This window comes from Anser anser (assembly GCF_964211835.1).
Source record: "Anser anser genome assembly, chromosome: 21".
In the NCBI taxonomy this organism is placed as follows: domain Eukaryota; kingdom Metazoa; phylum Chordata; class Aves; order Anseriformes; family Anatidae; genus Anser; species Anser anser.
Window position 1 is genome coordinate 11,905,137 of NC_139742.1, and position 15,908 is coordinate 11,921,044.

The 15,908-nt window shown below is 37.9% G+C and overlaps 1 protein-coding gene across 10 annotated transcripts in view; it reads left to right on the forward strand.

Annotated features, from left to right (window-relative positions):
* The window catches only part of SCAI (suppressor of cancer cell invasion), a 43,671-nt gene that overhangs the window by 22,006 nt on the left and 5,757 nt on the right, over window positions 1-15,908 (forward strand). For all 10 annotated transcript variants that reach the window (XM_083807245.1, XM_083807241.1, XM_083807244.1 and 7 more), the window contains 11 exons: window positions 1,091-1,187; window positions 2,585-2,683; window positions 3,455-3,607; window positions 4,433-4,534; window positions 5,249-5,350; window positions 5,967-6,045; window positions 8,114-8,213; window positions 8,686-8,767; window positions 13,091-13,163; window positions 14,487-14,660; window positions 14,855-14,955. In XM_083807245.1, coding sequence (XP_083663371.1) covers window positions 1,091-1,187; window positions 2,585-2,683; window positions 3,455-3,607; window positions 4,433-4,534; window positions 5,249-5,350; window positions 5,967-6,045; window positions 8,114-8,213; window positions 8,686-8,767; window positions 13,091-13,163; window positions 14,487-14,660; window positions 14,855-14,955 — 1,162 coding nt within the window. The remainder of the gene's footprint in view (window positions 1-1,090; window positions 1,188-2,584; window positions 2,684-3,454; window positions 3,608-4,432; window positions 4,535-5,248; window positions 5,351-5,966; window positions 6,046-8,113; window positions 8,214-8,685; window positions 8,768-13,090; window positions 13,164-14,486; window positions 14,661-14,854; window positions 14,956-15,908) is intronic.

Below are 15,908 nucleotides of genomic sequence, written 5' to 3' on the forward strand. Positions count from 1 at the left end.
CTGTTAGCCCAAAGGTTTTTGTCATTTTGAGTCCTGCACAGTGGCAGTGCTAGGACCTAGTATGCTGCACCTGGGAGATAAATCAGTTGGGCTGGAGCAGAGGAACTGTTTGTTTCTAATCAGGCATTTTGAGGGAGCATCATTTGGTACTGCTGTACAACAGCCCTCTGTAACTAACTGGGACAAGGTCCAAGAGCTTAAGAAGGCATAACATCTTCCTTTGTCGGTATAGTGTCTTGAAGGTGTACTCAAAAGAGGGATGTGTTGTGGCAGTGCCAAGACTGACTGACTGCCAAGAACATAGGTATAAATAAGAATAGCTAGAAAACTCAATTGTGGATCCTGATAATATGTTCTCGAGAGTAAACCTGGGTTCCATTATCAAATTAAAGGTAAAGAAGAAATTATCTGAAGTCATCAAGATAATGCAGAAGGTTTAGTTAGGGACTTTCCTGCAAAGTATTCAAGGATCTCTGGACTTCTTTGCACTTCTGTAGTCTTGCAGATTTCTAAATGTACCTACGTGCCACAAAAAGATGAAAGTTGCTCTGCTCTGGTGTCTGTTGCTCCTATTATCTTCTCTCTTAAAAAATCTCTCAATTTCAGTCTGAGTGCTTGAGCAGTTCCAGACAAGATAGGACTGAGCAAGCATGTTTCTAGATGCTGTCAGGCAATTTTAGAAGTGGTTAAGTAATTACAGGGTATGCTGACTTGCAGGTCTCTTAAGTTGTCCCAGGTGGGTGAACTCTGAGCCAGCTGTGATAATCATCTGATGCAATGGGGTCAGATACTGCCCATGAACTGTCAAAAGGCTTAAAGACAGCTATTATAACTGATTCCCATGCCTCTTCTCATGTAAGGAGCCTGTGAGGAAAGGGGTTTTCTGGTTTTTGTATCTGTATTCAATTTAAATAAACTGAGCCAGATACCTGTTGATGTCTACACGAATTCAGTTAGAATTCCTAATTTGCAGTGTGTTTGATCTCTTTCTGATCTTAACCTCCTCCTCTCCCTTACCCTGGCTCCGTAGTTGCCTATCTATATTGTATTTCAATCTCAAATTTGACTGTGGTGTTCTTGTTGTGTTCAGGCCTGAATTAGTGGTTAAGAAGCTGCGTTACTATGCAAGGTTTATAGTGGTTTGTCTCTTGCTCAACAAAATGGATGTTGTAAAGGACCTTGTAAAGGTATGTTAAAATGATGATAAAGGTGATGGGTGGGAGGCTGCTGTTTATTAAAGGCTTTTCTCCTAATTAAGGAATCTATAATTTAGTCTATTTCATCTGAAATATGATTCATTAGATCTATGATGTTTGCTGCTGCTACAACATAGCTTTTCATTTTTTTAAATTTAATTTGATTGTGCTGTTGGATGCCACAAAAGGAAGGAATAACGTGGATTGATCTATGGAAAGATGTCAGTATGATGTGAACATTTGGCTAGAGAAAAAAATTACAAATTGATATAGTTACTGGGAATAAACTGTAAAATGCATGTTAGTAATCTGAAAGTGTGGGAATCATCCGGTAGCTCTGAGTACATCTTCATTCTTATACTTCATTTAAGACATTGCTGAAATCTTCCCCAGAAAGTCTTTATGACACTGTATTGCTGTGAAAGCCAGTATCTCCTAGATTGATATTGGGCTTATTTTTTCTTCTTTCCAAACTGCTGTCACTCTGTCCCATGTCTAGGACACATCCTGAATATATTTTGCACCTTCCAGAGACCCATCAAAATAAAACCTTGCTAAAGGATATAAATATTACTATGAAATTGGAGAGGCTGAGTCTGCATATGCCTCTGCTGTGGGAGTAAAGTACTGACTGAATATAAACTCAAGTCTTTAGGTACAATGAATAAAGTACTGACCAATGTTGATCATTGCCTTTGTGGTATATCTGACATCCAACACAATGAATATCCTCTGTGAGTCTGACATTTAATAATGACACTTAATGTTCCAATGATTTGACAGTATTGTTTGAACACCAAGTAAAGTATTCTGATAGTTACAACTGAGATTGGGAGGTACCCTTTAACTACACCGAAGGAACAGTATGCTTCTCCTGACAGCATATGTTTCCCAAACCGCTCTAACAACCTTATGCAAGCAACTCCTGGCATTGACAGTTTTGTGTAGGTTGCATTACTGTCTTTTTGTCTAAGCTTACTTGAACTAGCAGTAGCAGCTAAAAAAGCCATACCATTCACTTTCTCAATGTATTTAAAATTGCTTGTAAGCTTAAATTTGAGTCCTCTGTGTCCGTAGATTCAGGTAATAACCAGTGACGTAGCTGTATGTGAGTGTGATAGTTACACTTAACTCCAGATATTCTTTGCATTGGGACCTGATGAAAAGACACTTTTCATTGCCAAAGCTCAGTGCAACATTGGCATTCTGTCTCTTGAAAGAGCACGCTTTGGCTAGCATGTTAGTCACAAGCGTGCTACATATGTTCTCAAGTAAAATGATTTTTTTTTTCCTTCTTAAAGGCTAGCACAGCTAACCAAATTGTAAAGTTACTGACTGTTAAGTTCTCAGTTTAAGAAGTAACTGTGTCTTTGAACTTTTTACATCAGGAGCTGTCAGATGAAATTGAAGACTACACTCATCGTTTTAATACTGAAGATCAGGTGGAGTGGAACCTGGTTCTTCAGGAAGTGGCAGCTTTTATTGAGGTGAGAATAGCGGTCTCTCTTAGTTGTCAGTTGTTGACTGTTTTTTTTTGCTGGCGTTTTGACTGTTTTAAAGTGTACTTTGTTGGAGTACTGGCCTTTTACACAGGCAACACATAAACCGTTGGAAAATACAATGTAATCATGGCAGTTAACTGATAGTGTCTCGTAGCAAAGTTGTAATGTGACCAACTTCTGAAGTTTGTTAAAATAAATGTATTTATTGTATCAAACAAGACAGTGTTCTACTTTCCTCTTTTTGTACAAGACGTCATTGTGTAGCATGATTATGTATTTAAATATTGCCAGAATAGATGGCAGCATTATCTTTGATTGACTCATCGCCCTTCCTAGTTCCTTCTAGGAAGGGAAGAAGCAGTAAAATAGTGCACAATTTTTCTGTATTCTAGGGATGTGTAGTTTGTTCTGCATCAATTTGTCCGGTTGTTGATGACATTCGGTTCCTCAGGTGTAGAAAAGCTATAGTATAGGAAGTGGAGTTCGTGTTGTTTGAGGGAATACATTTTTTCTATCTGCTGTACCTTCAAATACTTGTACCATGTATTTGCTTGAAGTCTATAAAAGCTGTTTCCTTGCCAAGTGCTAAGGCATTGCTGTGTGGTTTGCATGCAAACATCTGCATGGCAAATTAATTTTAAAAATCTGCCTCGGTTATGAAAGGTTTGTTGTAAGTGGCGAGACCTTCGATCTTCTCTCTAACTGTAAATCTGTACATTCCGTTGAATTCCTTATTTATTCTGGTTGTCTTTTTAGGCAGACCCTGTAATGGTTTTAAATGATGACAACACCATTGTAATCACCTCCAACAGGCTTTCTGAAACCGGAGCTCCATTGCTAGAGCAGGGAATGATAGTGGGACAGCTTGCTCTTGCAGATGCACTGATTATTGGGAACTGCAACAACCAGGTAAAAGAGATTGAACTCCAAAGATACAAGCCCAAGGCCTCACAAAGTCCTTCCTCCTGTGACATCCCTTTGGATCATACAGTAGAAACTAGAGATTGCAATAAAGTGATCACTGAAATATTTTGGAAGTGATGTTTGCAGTGGCAGCAAACATAAGAGGTTCTCAGAAATAAGAGACAGGTTTTTTTAGATATTACACCTGTGGTACTCACCTCATATTGCTTATTATTCATCATGTCAATAAGTAGATACAAATGATTTTTCATATAACAGCTCAGTCTTAGTAATGTTCAAGCACCAAGGGCCTGTAGGCTGTCTATAAAAATCTTGACTCGGGCTTTCATATGATATACCCCAGCTTGTTGCAACTTCAGTTGCAACAGGAAGGGATTTTCAAAAGATATTCAAGGTCTTGTGTTTTACACGATGATGATAATGAAGTTGTGCAAACGTCATGACTTTTCTCTGAGCTCTTTTTTCAGGTAAGCAAGTTGTATCTAAAGTACAGTTTGTGTATCTTCCAGATTTTGTCTAGATTCACAGTACATAGCAGGTTCCAGCACTTGATTTGTAAACACCTCAGAAAAGTCTAACTTGTGAAGTAGAGTCTGCATGACAGTGAACTGGACTAGAGGACCTTTAATAAATAGACTTTGTCCTCTATGAGCTCTTCTAAGATGTTAATGGGTCTTTAGAGATTCAGAGATGATACTGACAGAAAACAGTCTGTCTGGGATGCAGTTGAAGCTGTTATCTGGGTAATTCTAAAGAAAGAGACTGTTTAATTTGTGTCTGGCAGAATAAACCATTTCACTCTTTTTGCAGGTCAAGTTCAGTGAATTAACAATTGATATGTTTCGAATGCTACAAGCACTTGAAAGGGAACCAATGAATTTAGCTTCACAGATGAACAAACCTGGAATGCAAGTGAGTTGTATTTCAGTGACAAATCTGACAACAGATCTTAAATAGATTTAAAAGAAAAAAAGGGTGTAATATTTCTGTACTGTCCCTGTGCAGAGGTTACGCAGGTTATGAAGGGTAGTTCAAATCTCTGGAATTTGACCCAAGTAATCAATTTTTGTTGTTGTTTTCTTGGGGAAACCTTCACTGGTGGGTAAAGTATCCGAAGTGAATATTTGGGCATCATTTCACAAAAGGTTTACACTGGTATAGTTTGAGTACTTCTGAAGGTGTGTAATGGCTATCCTTGTCCATGTACACTCACCCATTGTTTTGTTTTCTCTCTAGCAGTCATGCAGCCACACAAGTTCATCAGCTTGCTAATTCATAGGAAGTTTAAATGTCCCTTCCAGAGAAAGCACAAAAATTATTTATCTGTAGGCAGAATTAAACAGCTAGATTTTAATTTATTCAGGTGACATGGGGAGTGTTTTTTTTCCATTCTTCTCATGGGTTATGCTTTAGAGAATAAGAAAGATGTAGATAAAATGAGGGATAATGTAAAGTTCTGGTGCAAGTACTGTGCATCATACTTTACTATGTAGTAGGAAATGCTGCACAGACAGAGCATTTGTATGAAAAATACGTTGAAGGTGAGCATTCTAATAAATATAAATTTAGAGGCTTATGAAGCTGCTTCGTAAATTTAAAGTTGGTTTTTTTTTTTTTTTTCAACAGGAGTCAACAGAGAAACCAGCCAGGCGGGAAAACCCCCATAAATATCTACTTTATAAACCAACTTTCAGCCAGCTGTATACGTTTTTAGCAGCATCATTTAAGGTTTGTGAAAGTGGTCACTTCTGGCTGCCTGCATGCTCAGCCTTTTGCAGAAATTAAAAGTTTCTGCTTCCTCATGTGGCTGGCCCAGTCTGTAGACAGGTGGAAAATAGATTTCTTTTACAGGTCTATACAGGAACCTGGACGTGTTGTGCTTGTTATCCAGCTGAGAAGTTGAAAGGGTCAGGGGGAAGAGGCAGATGTTGCAGACCCTGGGATATTTGGAAACAAAGAATTTCCCTTAGGATCTTGAATTATTTGGGAGTTAGTCTGCATGGATCTTTTGGTTTCCATTCTGTATCTTGAGAATCCGAAAATCCTTTCATTTTTTTTTTTTAATTGCTGCTTGAACCTCTAATGTCAGCTTAAATGTCAATATGGAAAAAAAAAAAGTGTTAATGTATCTCCAGTTTACATTTTTGTCTATGTACTCACCTATTTGAAGGGATGTATGTAGTGGGGTGAGGTATATACACCTAAGAATAATAGAGTGAAGGGAAGCTAGAAGCAGAAGTAGCACAATCTTAAATGATGACATTTTTACTAAGGTGATGGTAGTGTATTATAATAAATTTATGCATTTTCTCCCTTGCTACTCTTCTCTCTATTTGAATTTCAGGAGCTGCCTGCAAACAGTGTACTGCTGATTTACTTGTCTGCCACGGGCGTGTTCCCATCAGGTCGTTCGGATAGTGAAGGTACAATAAAGGAATGCTCCCTGTCATGAACAGGGCTTGAATTCTCTATGTGTTCCAGGACAAGTGGCCAAGAAAGATGTCACAAAGCTCCTTTTAAAAGACAAGTCAATTTTATTCTCCTGTCTACTTAGTCAGATAGTCTTTTCTTTGCACAAACAGTAGTTAATTCCATGTATTTTAATTAGTGTTCATTAACCTGAGACCTTTTCAGGGGACATAGACAGTTTTTGATGCATCTGAAGTATTAAAAGCTTCACCAGTTTTGAAGACTACATGTCTCTATTGATGCATCCGTGCAAAGTTAATAAAATGGCTAAATGGCACTTTGTGATTCTTTCAAATCTCCAGTACCATGAGAACATATGGTCAGGAAACGGGTGGTAAAAGGGCTGAAGCATCTGCAGGGATTGTTCTATTTGCGTGTTTGTTCATGTGACAATTCAAGCCCTTCTCATGATTTTTTGACAATTCCCGTCACCTCATCCTCCTATTCTTTGCAATCTAGCAGAATATTTGGATGCAGCTGCAGTCTAAAAGTTGAAAACTGGTTGGCTGAAGCAAACACAGTCAAAAGATCTGTTTATATAATTTAAGGAAAAAAAATGTTTTTAACATCCTAAATATTGTACACGCCTCATCTGTTTGAGACTTGCATTCCTTTATAAGATGCATGCCTTGTCCATTCTCATGCATGACTTTTGAGCTCCCAAAATGTTAAAGGAAAAAAAATCTCTGTCAACATCCGATTGTGGCAGTGATTTTTTTTAAATGCTTTTAACATTTTATTTTTTGCTATGACTTGGTGGTGGCTTCTAACTGAACTGTGTTCTTAACAGTATTACGTTCACTTCACTGCATGTATTATTTCAGCTTAGTACTTTACCATAGAGCCATCAAGGCTCCTTTTTCTGTAAATCTGCACAGTCAGACTTTAGTTTTTATTAAATGAATCTCATTACAACTGCATTTTTTTAATAAGGTAATGTAGTCTGCAAAGACCAAAAAGTTCTACCTTATTAAAAGGAAGAGCAGCTGCAAGCTGCTCTGTTGATTGCCTGTAAGCAGTTTGACAGATCACATTAAACATTTGTAACAGTACTAAATTAATGTATGTTCTGCTCCTAATTTTCTATTCCCAAAGCTTCCCTTAAAATGGAAGGGTGTCTGACATACCCAAGCCTGAAAAAAATGCATTTGGTGGCCAAATACTAGTCTTTCAACTCTGCAAATACATAACAGAATTAGGAAAGCCTAATACTGTCTTTTACTAATGTTAATGATGCTTCATAACTGTATCAATGGCAGAAATATTTCTTGGTATTTCTAGTGCTTTTTTTTTGTAGGGTTTGGTATTTTTATTACTTTCATCTTTGCACTAAATCAAACAGATAGGCAGGTGCTCAGCTGTATAAGATTAGTGGAATCTTTCTTTAGGGTGCAGTAGGAGCACATGTCCAGGGTGCGTGCATTTAAAAACTGTGAATTCTTTATTTGAAATCTTAAAAATAAATCTTCTCTGCAGATTTGAAACCCAGTTAAAATGTTTTTTCCTTTCTAGAAGTATTAAAAGCATATTCATTCTTTGAGCTTTTTCCTTTCCCCTTTGCAGACTTCTTACTGCAGATATTATATCCATTCTGAGAGGCAAAAGAGTTTTTGACTGATTTAGCATTAGTTTTTGGTCACATTCTGATTCTAGAATATACTAGCTTACATAGTAATTTAACAGAGGTATTGATTTTCCTGTATGAAACATGTAATGGGTTTTAAACTTTTTGCTATGTAGTATAATGAGAGACAGTATTTGGATCTTTTGTGCTATATTTGTGGATAAATAGCAAGTTAGAAATTACAAAGTTGCATTGTTTTCTTCTATATGATAGATGCTGAAACTACTAAAAATGCATACAATTGAGCTAGTAAAGTCTCTACAGCTACAGTAGTTCAGATTCACTCAGTTCTCTGGGATTTTTGGTTGCTTCTTTCCTTTCATATATTCATTAAGTCCATAACAGAGCTGAGTTACCTCTGCTAATTTTAACTTTTTTTTTTTTTTTGCCATGTGTAGGTCCATATGATTTTGGTGGTGTTCTGACAAATAGTAACCGGGATGTTATAAATGGAGATGCTATCCACAAGCGAAACCAATCTTACAAGGAGATGCACTGGTAAGTCTCATGAATGTGACAACTGAGAAGAATTTGTTTTTAGTAGAGAAAAATACATCAAAGCCTCTTGAATTCAAACTCATCATTGTAGAACATCATAAATGTAGATTGGCTTGAATTTCAAGAATTATAAATGAATATGCAATTCTGAATGATGATTTAAGCACTGAAAAGTATTACTGTGACTTAAGGTAAGTTCTTTATTATTGGAAAATTTCAGGTAATGGATGATAAGTTTGCAAGAAGATAAACAGCTCTTCTTGGGAAGGTGCTAATAACAAGTCTGGTATATTACAGAGAATACCAAATTAATTCTGCAGTTACTTTCTCAGGATGCGCCTGAAGACCGGGGCAAGAGGAATCTGCTTTCTTTTTATCTGGACGTGGGCAGCTGTGTATCTGAGAAACTTCTGCACTGTCACAGCTTTGTAGCGATTCTAGTGCTCTGTGAAGCATCTCTTTCTCTTTTCAGTCTTCACCCTGGAGATCTCTACCCTTTCACAAGAAAGCCTCTCTTTATCATTGTGGATTCATCAAATAGCGTCGCCTATAAGGTAAGGCTCTTGAAGGCAGCTACTTACATGGTAGGATACAGTGTCAACCCCTAGTTAGCTTACACTTTTAATGGGCTATTTTTTTAAACACTTTGTATTCAGTCTTTCTTTTCTTTTGAGGTTGTGCATGCTAGTCAGGATCTGATCCTATGAATAGGAACAAGAAGGAGAACCACATGAACAGCCGCTCATTGGAAAGTAATAAATCCTCCTGGAGGGAAAAAAGGTTCAAGATTTCCAAGATCTCTGGTGGGAGGTTTATTTTTGTTATATACCAAAGACAAATCTTGGTGCGTGTGCATGGGGGAGGGAGCTAACTAATCTGCTTTTTCTTTTTCCAGTCGTCCAGCACTCAGTTGCTTTTAACCAACAGAAACGAGTCAAAGCATTGAGCCTGATCTTTTAAAACACGGGGTGTCTGTGTCTGAAAAGTGTCTCAACCAAGGAAATAACAAGACTCAAATTAGCATCCAGTGTTACTGTAGAGTGGTATATGCTTGGACAATGAGTCTCCTTCTAGGGGGCTATCGACTTAAAGTAGAATTACTCCATGCCAAATCACCTTTGGGAATCTGCAGTTCGGGTAATAAAGAAGCAGGCATTTTCAATCTCAGTTGCCAGTTGCATCTGGATAGCATTATGACAATTATTTAATTCCTGAATGGGATATTAAGAATATGCTGTATCTGGGGAAAGTGCCACTTCCTTATGTCTTCCTTTTTTATAGCTCCATTATTTGCAGTGAGAAAAGTGAACATTCGCAGCTGCTTTTCTGAAGAGGAATAGGGACGTCTAGTGGCCAGATGAACTCGTTCTTTGTTCAGTATCCATAGTCTGTGTCATTTGTTTTAAAGGCATGTGTTGGCTAACGAGTTACTAAATTAGTGATCAGTATAATTCAGAGTCGTCCAGTATTGTATCATAGAATTTTTACCCAATAGTTTTAAAAATGATCTGGCCCTCTCTGTAGGTTTTTCTGCTTGTTGTATTGTAATGCATTTCAAAGGGCTTTTTAACCACTATTGCATTTAACTTCGCTGCACTAGATATCAACACAAATCTGCTTTTTGTTAAATTCCCTTCTCTATTTTAGAATGGTTTCCTTGTCTTTCAGAGAAAATGAGGATTTGATAGGGATTTATTTTCCTTTGCTCTTTCTTGACATTGATTCTGGTATAACAACAGGGGAGTTTGGGTTTGTTTCAGGGGAAAAAGAGCAGCTTGGGTATGGACTTCTTTCTCCCCCTTTCTACTAGATTTGCTGAAAGTGGTCAAGTGGATCATCTCTGGAAGAGAGAGTAAGGGATTTCTGGAGATCCTTAGTTCCAACACAGCTCTAGACATAGCTGGCTTCTGTGGATAGCTTAGAGCAAAGGGTCTTTTTGGGGTCATGGATTCCCACATGCAGATTTGTACCTGTTTTGAGTATAACTGCCAAGGTTTTTTTCAGTAGAATTCACTTTTTGTACTAAATTTTAAGTTGATAATTGAATTATCTTCAGATTGCAGGGGTTTTTTTTGGTGTTTTTGTTTTTTTTTGTGGGCACACAGTGTGTAAAAACATAAGTCTCCAATTTTTTTACCTTGTTCTGCAGTGAACTGACCATCAGTGGTGTAAAATACCCCAGTGCTCTGTCTGTTAAGCACACAGAACAGCTGGTGTAAGAGAGGTCCTGTAGTTCCTGTCTTTATTAAGGAGCACAGAAATGCGAATGGTGTGGGTATAATTGTGAGGAATCTAAGAACAGAATGGAAAAAAAAAAAAAAGCATGGTCCTCTATTTAAAATATATATATATATATTTATCATTTAAGAACTTGCACTCACCTTCACAGTCGATTGCAATTGCACCTAGGCAGGTGAGTATGTGGGAATGGGTATAGGGTTTTTGTTTTGTTTTCAACTGAAGGTCAGTGACAGAGTTCTTGATCTCAGTACTTCCTAGCCTTTGTAAATTCCCGTCTGTTGTTCTGCATGTGTTTACATGCTTGGTTTCACATAGCCAGAATATACCCATAGTGTTGTCCTGCAAATACCCTCTGGGTGTGTTACGAGATGCTTTGTAGACTCAAGCACTGGCACAAACAAAGAGGTTCTGTGCAATTGTGTGAAAAGTTGAAGTCAGTGTACTGACTTTTTTTCCACATGGCTGCTCTGATCTTTTCTGATAGGACAGCAGCTATCCTGACATTTAAATGTCACTGCTAGCAATACCGGCAGTATCAGCAACTGCTCGCACATCTTTTTCTAAACCCATTTCTGATCTTCTGCGCGCATTCTCATTCTCACTGTCTTTCTTGAAGGTTTAAATGGTGATGACTGAGAGTCAGTCTTGCCAGGAAGTGATTCGCCAGTTTGCCAAATCAGCGGCACTCACTTGAATAGCTTCCTCCCCTATATATTTAGCTGAAAGTGGAAGAGAACTGCAAATCAAGCATATCTACGTAAAGCTTTGAATGTTTTTTTAAACCTCCATTTAAATATAGATGGCCGTGCTTTTGAAGGTTACCACTGTGTTTGTGGATGAAATAATATTTTAAATTCAGTATGTTCTTGTAGCTGTGGTTGTCTAAGATTATGATCAAATCCAAAGGCTTAAAGAGTACTGCTCCAGCCAGTAAGAATGCAAAGTCTTTGTTGGTGATGTGATATAATAGTAAAACTTACTTGTGAAATGATCTTTTTGGTGTTGACAGGTAGCTCTTTTTTGGAAAGAGATGTTTGTGAGATGTGAAATGTATTTTTAAAAGCCGCAGTGCTTCTTTTGGAAAACTTGAATACTGAAGTCAAAAAAGAGTCAATTTTGAACCAAAAAAACCCACCTTTTTTGAGTTGTCCATGCACTGAAGGGTAGGTTGTTCCTTACCCAGAACTGCTGTTAACATCTACCCTACAGGGCTGTTTCTTTCCTGTTTACGTTGTGGTCCTACTCTCTAAATCATGGCTGTAACCTGCTCCTTTTCCTTTGTTGCATGTGTGCACACAACTCTTTTCTGTTGAAGTCAGGGGCTAAGGTGGTGGAGAGTGAATCCTGGCGTTTGCTTGGGCTGTGGTTAGGCAGTTGTGTCCGGGCAAGACCTGGAACAGGTACCTGGGAGCTTGAGAGTCTTATTCTCCTGGATCTACAGTTTAGATGTAGCGACTGGATATAAGCAATCATCTTCCAGAGAGTTGTGAGTTAGGGTAAACCGAGTAGTTTCTCCTCTTTGTAGGATGTAGTTGTTTTGTTGACTTAGCCTCTTATGGGACATTTAGAGTCCAAAATGTTCTCAGATGTTGTCAATGAATAATAGCCTTTTTGAGATATATGAATGACCCTTGGTTTTGCTGTAGGCAGCATTTAATAGCATTGTTATTTTTACTGAGGGAGTGTATGGGAAATCTACTTTGGTCTCTAACTGCATGATACAAGATTGAATTCAACATGTGAATCTGTTCATGAATCCTAAGCATGTATGTTGCTTGAGAATGTGTGACCTGCCAGTGCCTATTCAGTTCAAACTGGCAATGTTGAGTGACTCCTCCTGGAGTTTTAAACTCCTTCAGTTTTAAGAAAGCTGCTGTTGACAAGAGATATGAGAGGTGATGCAGGGAGGTTGTTTAAATGAAAAATGTTTTTTTTTTTCCTTAGTAATCATTATTACCAATGAACATACTTCTTAGATACATAGTAGGACTATTACCAGGTAACTGTTGGTGAAACTAGACACGCTTCTTTTGAGGTTTCTGGAGAAATTTCTGTGCCACAGGACGCTTGTGCAATATTTAAGATGCTGGTCCAGGAAATGGTTATTTTACAATACGACTTCAGTATAGCAGATGTTAAGGTCATGACCCACTTGTTTTAAAGCAAATGTATTTTAAAACTTTTCTCCATTGGTCTCTTCTGTTTCATCAGAAAGAAAAGTGTAAAGAAATCACTTTGACTGGATAGTTCAGTTGGTATTGAGGAAAGACAGTAGATCTGTTTTGACATGAAAACCATTGGCTTTCATTTTTATTGCAGAAGGTGGTTGGGTTTTTGTTTGTTTATTTTTTCAAGTAATATGTTACTACTGAAAGCCGTATTTCTATGAAATCGGTGTCTGCTATCGATAACAGTGAAATGAGAGAATTAAACATCCTTAAATATGTAATGGGTTATATTCCTTCTGTGCTGTGTTCTAGGAGTAAGTCAATTTGTCAGCCTTACTGTCAATGCTTAACTGTGTGACAGGTGTTAGCGCGTTCTCTGTCATGAATAGTCTTTGTACCCTTAACCTGTTAAAAATTCAAAAGCAAGCAGAGTGACAATCAATACTTCAAAATTCTTATCTGTTACAGAATTTCACAAACTTATTTGGACAACCATTGGTGTGCTTGCTTTCTCCAACAGCATATCCAAAAGCATTACAAGGTATGTGTAGTACATTGCATTTCCTAACAAGTTACGGTTGCGTCATTTGTCCATCTCAAACATATGTAGTGTAGATTCTTCAGGAAAAGATATCTTTTTATCATTATGTATTCCCTAAATCAGGTTAACATTCTTAAAGTAGTATGATAGAATTGACATAAAGTTTATGGCAAATAACTTACTCTAACAACAGACAGCTTCAATAAGTGCTAAAAGGCAAAGTTGCTCCTACACGAAGACTCAGAATATTGCCTGCTCAGTGTTGGGATTCTAATTATTGTATTACTGTTTATTTATCATTGTTATTAGTAGTACTTCGGGTAGTTTTACTAGTACCAGAAAGTCAGCAGAGTCAGTTAAGTTATCAGCTTTTAAATACTATATGTAGAGCAAAAGCTTCTCAGAGCTGGTTCTGATTTTGGAGGGTAAGTTTAGGAAAGCTTGGATTTGTATGGCCTGAGAAGGTGGGTTTGTAGTAGGAACGGGCAACAAAACATTATAATCTTTGTCACAAAGACAGGTACGAAGATCTAGCTCAAGCCACGTAGAGAGGTGTTAAGCAAGTATCATGATCAAATGTACGAGAAATAGAAGCTTCTCATTTCTTTTAGAACTAGTCCTGTTACTTAGCTGAAACTTGAGTAGAAAGTAAATACTGTAATGATGAATCCCGTTTAAACAAACTCTGAAAAACAGAGCTTAATTCTTTTTCAAATACCAGATGCTTATATGGTGTTCACTGACCAGTCAGGAATGTCTTGCAGCAGTCCTGCAGATGTGGCACACTGCACTAGAGCGCCATGCAGAGACTTCTTAGCTTATTGAGCTGAAGCTTGGACCCCTGCATATTATGTTGAGCTGCATGAAATAAATGGACTTTAAGATATTGCGATGCCCAATAAAAGAGCAACTGTGTAGACTTTTGAGACATTGTATAGGTTCAGCTGTCTGGTTCTGGGAGTGGAATAGGAATGTCCATGTTTAACTAACAATTCCTCTCAGGGTTTATAATCAGTATCTTCTATCAGTTGTTTACAACTTCTGTGTTCAAGTTGTGTGCACAAAATGATGACACAGGCTTCCTACAGTTCATGGGAGAATCTCATTTTTCTTGGTGTTAATGCACATCTCCAGTGAGGCTTTATTGCTAGTTTTGTGCATCACCTTGAGAACAGATCTTCCACAAAAGCAGAATATACGTAGCTAACACAAACGAGTAGTTCTGCTGTTAGAGAATTTAGCGGGTGAGTGACTCCATTCTGTGGCAGGGACCTCTTTTCTGTTTCATGTGCCAAATGTATCTCTTTGTCTATTGATTTTTAGATCAGTCTCAGCGGGGTAGCCTCTTCACACTCTTTCTGAACAATCCTTTAATGGCATTCCTATTTGTCTCTGGATTATCAAGCATGCGCAGAGGTTTGTGGGAGAAGTGTCAAGACTACCTTAGAAAAATCAATCGAGATATTGCCCAGCTGCTGACCCACTCCCGCTCCATAGGTATGTGCCTACAGATGTACAACTAAGACTTACCGTGCTGCTTGAGGAGATGCTGGTTGTTCTTGCCCAGCCTTTCCAAGGGTCAGAACAGTGAATAAAGTGAATGCACAAGTATTTGTGGTGGTTTCCTCCAGGTCTTTTCTTGTTTTTAAAGCCTTTCTAAATTGAGTTTTCTTTGTTGCCTTCCTTTACAGATCAGTCCTTTCTTCAGTTTTTTGGGGATGAATTTCTTCGTTTGCTTCTAACAAGATTTATTTTCTGCTCGGCTACTATGAGGATGCACAAAATTTTCCGGGTATGCAGGGATTTCTGTCCCTTTGTGAGAGCAACAATTGAGTGCATATAGAACTGCAGGTTGGAAGGGTCTTATGGCTAAGCATATCACTGTGAGTTCGGAAAGACAGCTGATTCTCACGTGCTAATGACTTCAGCTTGTATTGAATTTGTACCTCTGTACCTCTCCAAAGGCATGAAGCCTTTGACTTGCTTCAGTCTTATTTTTCTACATAAGTAGCAGACACCTTCTGATTCACTTATGTCACTCTAAACAGCCTTGTCTGGTAGAAAAATTCCTCTTAATAAGTCAAGGTTATTATTTCTATGCAACTAAAAAGCTGTAAAACGAGAGAATAAGAGGAAGTGGGGAGTAGTGGAACTTTACTGCTGGAATGCAATAGCACAAATAGAGTTTGAAAGGTGTTTGAAGTTTGAGTAAACTAAACAGGAAGATGATATCTTCCCTCCCTGTTGGTTAGTGCTGTGCCAACAGTGAAGTCCTACTTCTGGATCTACATCATTTTCTATTTATAATTGTTGGCATATAAACTGCCTGCTCCGTTTTAAACATTAGAGGAAAAAAAAACAAAAGTCAAAACACAGAAAGGTGCAGTATTCTTCTCGTCTAACTGCAGACATCTAGTAGCTTTCCAAACCTAAGTTAATCTACCTTGGCTTCCTTGGTATCGGGGAAAAGTAGGTTATCTCTGAGCGGGGATGGATTCGCCCCCCGTGTCTTAGATATTTGTTTTAGGATGAGATGAATCTCCCAGTGGAGATGCTTAGATGTCTACAATTTCAAGAAATGAACTCCAGCCTAGTAGGTAAGTATATGTCAAGCCTTTTTCAATTATTATTCTATTTGCAAAGCTTCTTTGAACATGAATAACCATCTTAGATGAATGGGCATTTGTATTGCCGCTACAACCATCTCTGAGTCAAAAGGAAAAGAAAACTGAAAGTGGCTTTATT